This window comes from Aythya marila (assembly GCF_965140915.1).
Source record: "Aythya marila genome assembly, chromosome: Z".
NCBI classification, from domain to species: Eukaryota; Metazoa; Chordata; class Aves; order Anseriformes; family Anatidae; genus Aythya; species Aythya marila.
Genome location: NC_139080.1, coordinates 63,405,942 through 63,412,794, shown reverse-complemented (window position 1 = coordinate 63,412,794; position 6,853 = coordinate 63,405,942). Strand labels below are relative to the sequence as shown.

The following is a 6,853-nucleotide window of genomic DNA, read 5'->3' as shown; positions in this document are numbered from 1 at the left end:
CCCGCGAGGGAAGGCGCGCTGATCCTTTTTTAATCTATTTTCAGGCTTGTTCTTCGCTCCTTTAATCCTTCCCCGAAAGCCGATTTCGGAATAAATGAGTTAAGCCTTCTGTAGCTCCAAGTGGGCGCTCTCGTTAATGTGAGAGGAATCGTTTAAATCTGCATTAGCTAGTACAAATGGTAAAGCAGTACTGAGAGATGTTATTCACTGTAATGCAGAGCCCCATTCATGGCTCAGGAATGCATTTGTTTCACAAGGCCAAGTGCATGGTGCTGCACATGGGTCGTGGCAACCCCAGGCACCAGCACAGGCTGGGAGAGGAACTCACTGAGAGCAGCCCAGCAGAGAGAGAGTTGGGGGGTTCTGGTGGACAAAAAGCTCAACATGAGCCAGCAGGGTGTGCCTGCAGCCCAGCAGGCCAACTGCGCCCTGGGCTGCATTAACAGAGGGGTGGGCAGCAGGTGTAGGGAGATCCCCTTCTGCTCTGCCCTTGTGAGGCCCCACCTGGAGTGCTGCGTCCAGGTACAGGGCCCCCAGCACAAGAAGGATGTGGGGCTGTTAGAGCAGGTCCACGGGAAGGACACAAAGATAATCAGAGGGCTGGAGCACCTCTCCTGTGAAGAAAGGATGAATATCCCTAGCTCTCAGCTTTCAGAAGAGAATGCTCAAGGCCGACCTCATTGCAGCTCTTTAGTACTTAAAGGGGGCTTATAAAAAAGATGGAGATTGACTTTACACAGGCAGAGAGTGATACAACAAAGGGGAATGGTTTTGAATTAAAGAGGGGTGATTTAGAGGTTAGGGTGAAATTCTTTTCTCAGAGGGTGGTGAGGCACTGGAACAGGTTGTCTGGAGAAGCTGTGGATGCCCTATCCCTGGAGGTGTTCAAGGCCAGGCTGGACGAGGCCCTGGGCAAGAGGGTGATCTAGTGGGTGGGATCCACTACGTGCCCCCAGTGGCAGAGGGGTTGGAACCGGATGACCTTTAAGGTCCCTTCCAACCCAAGATGTCCTATCATTCTGTGATTCTTAAGCTCTTTACATAAGGTAGTAAGTTGTCTCTGAGGCACAGGAGGATAACTAATTTGATTTTCCAGCTGTCCTTCGTCAAAAAAAAAAAAAAAAAAGCTTGGGGGCATGTAAAAGATTTTATATCTTACTAACCAATAAAATTATCTTTCACTTTGTAATTACTTGGAAGTCATGCTGTCAGGAAAGCTCTAAGACTTTGGTCAAGCCTTGTCAGTACAAGCTTTCCATCAGTTCAGAGCACACTTCACAAAAACATGCATTTTTTCACCTGTGAGGACTAGTATGCATGTAGTGTTGAGCTGTATGTATAATAACATGTGATTTGATATTTAAAAAGAATGTTACAAATTTTTATCTTGAATGCTTGTGCAATACTGAGAAATAGCTCTTTTTTGAAAATTGGGACTGTCATTTTGAAACTATTTCATGACACCTTAATTTTTGGCTAATAAGCATTCTCAAGTTCAAGCCTTCAATTAGAATAAAAATCACTCATCTCAACTCATGCTTTTTTTTTTTTTTTCCTAAGTTGTGAAGTTTTTACACAGGAAGAGATTTTTCAGTTCTCCTACACCAATTCTTAGATCATTATTCTGGAGATATCTGTGAGCAAAATTGAAGTTAGTGATTGAACCATAAATATGTGGTCCCTGGTTTGACCTTGAAGGTGCCAAGTTCACCTTTTTGATGAGTTCAAGGTCACTGAGTTCCCCAGACCTGCTGAACTGGCCCTGCTGCTGGACGAAAAGCTGCTACCCTATCCTTGCCTCCTTTGTTCCTGCATTTGTGTGGTTCCATAGCGATCAAGAATGAGAACTTCAAATATATTAAAGAGCAACTGGTGAAAAACCTTGTGTTTATCAGTGGGATTGGTTTGGGGTCACTGCAGCGGGAGCAACTGCATTTGTTGTCCAAAGGCAAGGTGGTAGAGGGTGAAGTTTTCCACACAGCACTGGTCTTTAGCACTTAACCCTGTAGTTTGTCACATGTTAAGGGAGTAGGCAAAGCTATAAAGAAATCTCATTTCACCTTCCTTGCTGAAATTACTGGCCCAAAGCCTTCATAATTATTTTTGTCTTCACTTAGTGCTTGCAACATCAACAACAGTAGATTTTAAGTAATCTCATACTTGGTCACTCAGTGCCATCAAGTTTGGTGGGAGAACAAAAAACTAGTCTCTGAAGTCTTTCAGAGTATGATGTTTTATGTTGCTTTTTGTAGCATGCTTATTCAGTTTCTTACATCAGTCACTTCAAATTGTTCTTGAATTCTACTGAGAAACTAGTTTTTCTCCAGGCCTGAAGACCAAGAACTCTGAATCTGTCATCAGAAGTACCTTTACTCGTCTGTCTGGGATGGGAACTTAATACACGATACCTGTTTCATAAGCATTCAGTAGGTCAATTAACAAATACATTTCAGCTGTCAAACTTCGATGTTTCACTTTCTAAATTAATATACACACAGTAACTGAAGTGGTAGAAGACAAGAAGAAAAGATACAGCAAAAGTGATGCCAAACCTGGGGATTGTCTCCCAAAGGACTGCCCTCTGTGTGAAGCGGTGTATGTGAAATGATTTGGTTTCATGCTATGTCAGCTGATATCCTTTGTCTCTTAGTTTCAGAGAGTGTGTATGCGTGTGCATTAATTCTCCGTGAGGCAGGGTGATGGAGAGTCAGATGTAGTGTCCAGATCGCCGTGCCAGGAGCTCGCTGTACCCAGTGGTGCCGGCTGCTCCTGGCCATCCCGCACAGACTGCTCCTTAATGACGGTGGTACTGCTAACACAATCTGCTCTAATTAAATAAAATGAAACGTGTCTACGTCTATAACCACTTGTTACCTTCATTTATTGGACACATTCATATCTTAGTGTAGATAGGGTTTATTGGTTTGTCCTTTACAGCCTTCTGGTTTTGAACCTAGTTTGCAGCAGTTTCTAGTCCTGGAGTTGGCAGGCTCATGCTTTGCTGGGAGGAGCTTAGCTTAGCTAAGTTGGGCAACATAGTATGAAAATGCCATTAAATATTTGCAGATGAAGATTTTCAAACGTAATGTTTATGAAAATCAGAAAATACCATGTGCAGGGTTTCAGAAAAGTACTGTACTGTAGCTGAACTGTCTTTTTATTTTTATGTTTACTTTTATTTTTGTTTTTAATAGTGGTTTTGTTCAAAGTTGTGGGTTAGCCAGAGTGAGATTTTGGGTTACACAGATCTGATCAATGCCAAAAGTTGATACAAGCCTTGAAGTTTTAATCTTGTGCTTTGAAAGACTATGTCATAACAATCATGTGGCTACAAAAGTCTGTTGCATGTAGAAATACCGTGTGCAACATAGTGTTTTTGTCTCTGTGTACTCCAAAAAACATTATCAGTAGTAATAATAGTAAAGAGACATGTTTTAGGATACAGTGATTACAAAGTAAATACACACTTCTTTCTAACATGAACACTTGAAGTAATGGGGCTGTGTGTTATTCTGTGTTTGATATTTTTCATTAAGACCTTGTGTTGCATGAGGGAATTTTCTGAACAGGGAGTGTTAGTGCTCAGTACCAAGCAGACGACAGGTTAAAGCCTTTTGCGAGCAAGAGTGAATCGAAGAGCAATGCAAAAGCTCAGGGTGGAAGTAAAACGAAGTGTAAAATGATGCAACCTTAGCTTAACAAGTCACCATTCTTTAAACAACTTGTGTCCACCACTTGTAACGTGTAATCCTAGGTGATAACAGTTTAGAAGCAGAAGATGATGGCACTTGCGAATGGCCACGCCATGACCATAGCAGCAGGTCAGCCCACTGATGGGAATGTCACCCTTCAAGGGTGTGCCACTATGTTGAGATGAGTGTCTGCTGCATCATCATTTGGTTGCTGTTTTAATTGGAAGAATTCCCTTTGAGCTGTGCCTTGAGCTGACTCACATCACCATTTTTTCTCTGGCCTTTCTGTTTGGTTCTCATGCAGAATCGCAGGCAGAAATTAAATGGCTGTAAAGGCTTCTGTTCACATCTGTCCTCACCTTCAGAGGTGCCCACTACTGGTGGCCAAGGGGGCACAGCAGCCTGTGAGGTAACTGCAAATTGTAATTTGTCTCCTAAGGAAAGCCAGCATGCAACTGGTGGTTTTCCTTACCACACTAAGCAGCAGTTTCTGTCTGTTTAGCAGCTGTTTTCACAAACCATCACCATATCTGGTAAAAAGAGAGCGAGAATTTCCAGAAGTTTAGGCAGGTGCAACCATGAATGGCACAACAGACGTTCCAGGTACCATCATGTGAACATTCTCTGTCTCAATATACAAGATTCAGTTCCTACCACGGTGCCGTTCCCTTGGTGCTCTGTCAGTGCAATTCATGCAGATTCACGTTCAAGGGGCTGTTCTAGGTCACTGAAATGGTTTGAGGCAAAAACAAACCCCCCAAATAAGTTGTCAGTTAACAGAGTAGCCTTATAAAACAGCTGTGATAGCACATGTTTACAGATGGAAATGAGCTGTGGGCAAGAGAGAACTTCAGCATGCTCACTCCTCCAGACTTCACTGGATACTTGGATTTGGCATGCCTAATTTTACATGCTCAATTAAGTTAGTCATCGAGGGTCTTCTGTACCAAAGGACAGGAATTAAATACCTCTAGATGGTAATTAATCCTGTCTCCCTGTTTGCACGTTGATGGGTTACAAAGGAAGCCTCGCTGTTTGACAGCTGGCTTCTGAAAGTGGGTTTAGGACATGGTGAGCATCAGCTCGCTTCAGTTCAGGGTTACCTTGCGTTTACTGCATATTTGTAGGATTGTTTGTGTAAGAATTCATCACAGAGAACTAGTGCTCCAAAAGTTAATAACTTACTTTACTTTGGTAGTCTTTCTCAGGTAAGCAGGCCTTTAGGTTAACATCTAAAGTGTCATATCATTACTGTATAATAGGAGGGGTGGCTTGTACAAAAACTCTTTTGAGACAGTGAAATGATTACAGCACAAAAAACACGATTTTGTCCCGTAGATAAATTTCATGCTTTCTGAGCTAGCCTCTATGCCTTGCACCGCTCTCAAAAGGCTGAGAATTCATAGATAAATCTGTTTCTGCAACCGTTTGTTAATCTCCCCATGATATTTATGGTGGGAAGTGTAAGTCTTATCTTTTTCTTTTAGGTTGACAATTGCATTTTTCGCACTCTCTGGTCTGGATATGTTGGATTCCTTAGATGTGGTGAACAAAGATGATATAATAGAATGGATTTATTCCCTTCAGGTCCTTCCCACAGAAGACAGTGAGTGAGTTTTTAGTGTTTTTTTTTAATTGATATTAACTTCTTTACTTTTGCTTTTCACCTGGGGGAATAGTGTATGGCTTTCGTTCTTTTGTAAATACAAGCTTGACCTTCCAGAAGTGCTGTCCTGATAATTTCAGGTAGTGATGTCTATCAATTCCTAGAAATAGAATAGGAATTCCCTCTACAGAAATGAAAGTAAAAGTTAAACTTTTTTTTTAATGTATTCAAGGTAAAGCTATGAAATTAATACGAAGATAAGACAGTATAAAATAATAATGAAGTTGCACCTTTAAGCATCTCAGAGAAATGTTTGACCTGTTTCTAAAATAAATGCATGCTATATTAGCCTTATGGGTCTATTAGTGATTATGTTGACATCCACAAATTGTAGCTATGCCAGGAGCTCTAAGCACAGGTGTGTTTATTTAAAACAGGTTTTGGAAAAGGGAGGTGTAAGATTAAGAAACGAAAAGGATAAACACAGCTTAAAAATGAAAAATCTTTTCTTCAGATCAGTGGCTTTAACTTACCTGTGTCCTGGTTTCAGCGAGGACAGAGTTAATTTTCTTCCTAGTAGCTGGCTATGTTTTGGACTAGGATGAGAAGAGTGCTGATAACATGCTGGTGTTTTAATTGTTGCAGAGCAGTGCTTACACCAAGCCAAGGACATCTCAGCTTCTCAGTGTCCTGCCAGCGGGCAGGCTGGGGGTGCAGCAGGAGCTGGGAGGGGACAGACCCAGGACAGCTGACCCAAACTGGCCAAAGGGGTATTCCATACCTTATGGGGTCAAGCTGGGTTAAACCACAACAACCTGACATTTTTAGGAGTAATGCTGTTGCTGTGACCCAGCTGTCCTCAGGCTGGGTGGCGCACAACAGATCAAGCAGGGGAGGGACCACACTGGACCTGGCTCTCTCCAGGTGACTGCCTAAGCAGAAGCACAGGGAGGTGCTGTTTCCATGGGCTCCTTGGTATGCACATTTCTTCTGTGGCAGTGCAGGTGAATGGCTAATGGCAGTGGAGGGAACTGCAAGGAACAGCTGCAGGCAAGACACTGCTATTTTATGACAATAGGTGTTGGCATGTTCAGTGCTGGAGTGGGGATAGCTCCAGGCTGGTCTTAGAGCAGAGGTAATTACAGATGCCTGTCTAAGCTGTTCCATGAATGAAAAGCATTTTTATGAAGTGAGCATATGGAAGTCAAGCTTGCTGATGCTTGATTTTTACAGTAACAAAGAGATCCCTTTTCTTGTTCTGGCAACTTGGAAATCACCAGATCCACTCTAGGCACTAGCTCTAAAAGATTTGTTTTTTCTTGTGTTATATTTCAGGACTAATTAGGAAAAAAAGAAAAAAGTTTTGGATCACATAATTGTCCCCACGGTGCTTTTAATCATGAGAATGTACTTACCCCTCAGTGTTAGATTTTTTTTTCCAGGGTGTGCATGCTTTGTTGTGGGAGTTGCACACTTTTGATCTCTATCCCAGTCTTCAGGAGTATATTTTTAAAACAAAAGTGAAGTCTACAAGTTTGCAAGAGATATAGAGAGA

At 42.1% G+C, this 6,853-nt stretch overlaps 1 protein-coding gene across 1 annotated transcript in view; it reads left to right on the top strand.

Annotated features, from left to right (window-relative positions):
• The window catches only part of PGGT1B (protein geranylgeranyltransferase type I subunit beta), a 37,690-nt gene that overhangs the window by 405 nt on the left and 30,432 nt on the right, over positions 1 to 6,853 (top strand). The window contains 1 exon segment of the mRNA XM_082784025.1: positions 5,180 to 5,298. Within this exon segment, the coding sequence (XP_082640151.1) occupies positions 5,180 to 5,298 (119 nt within the window).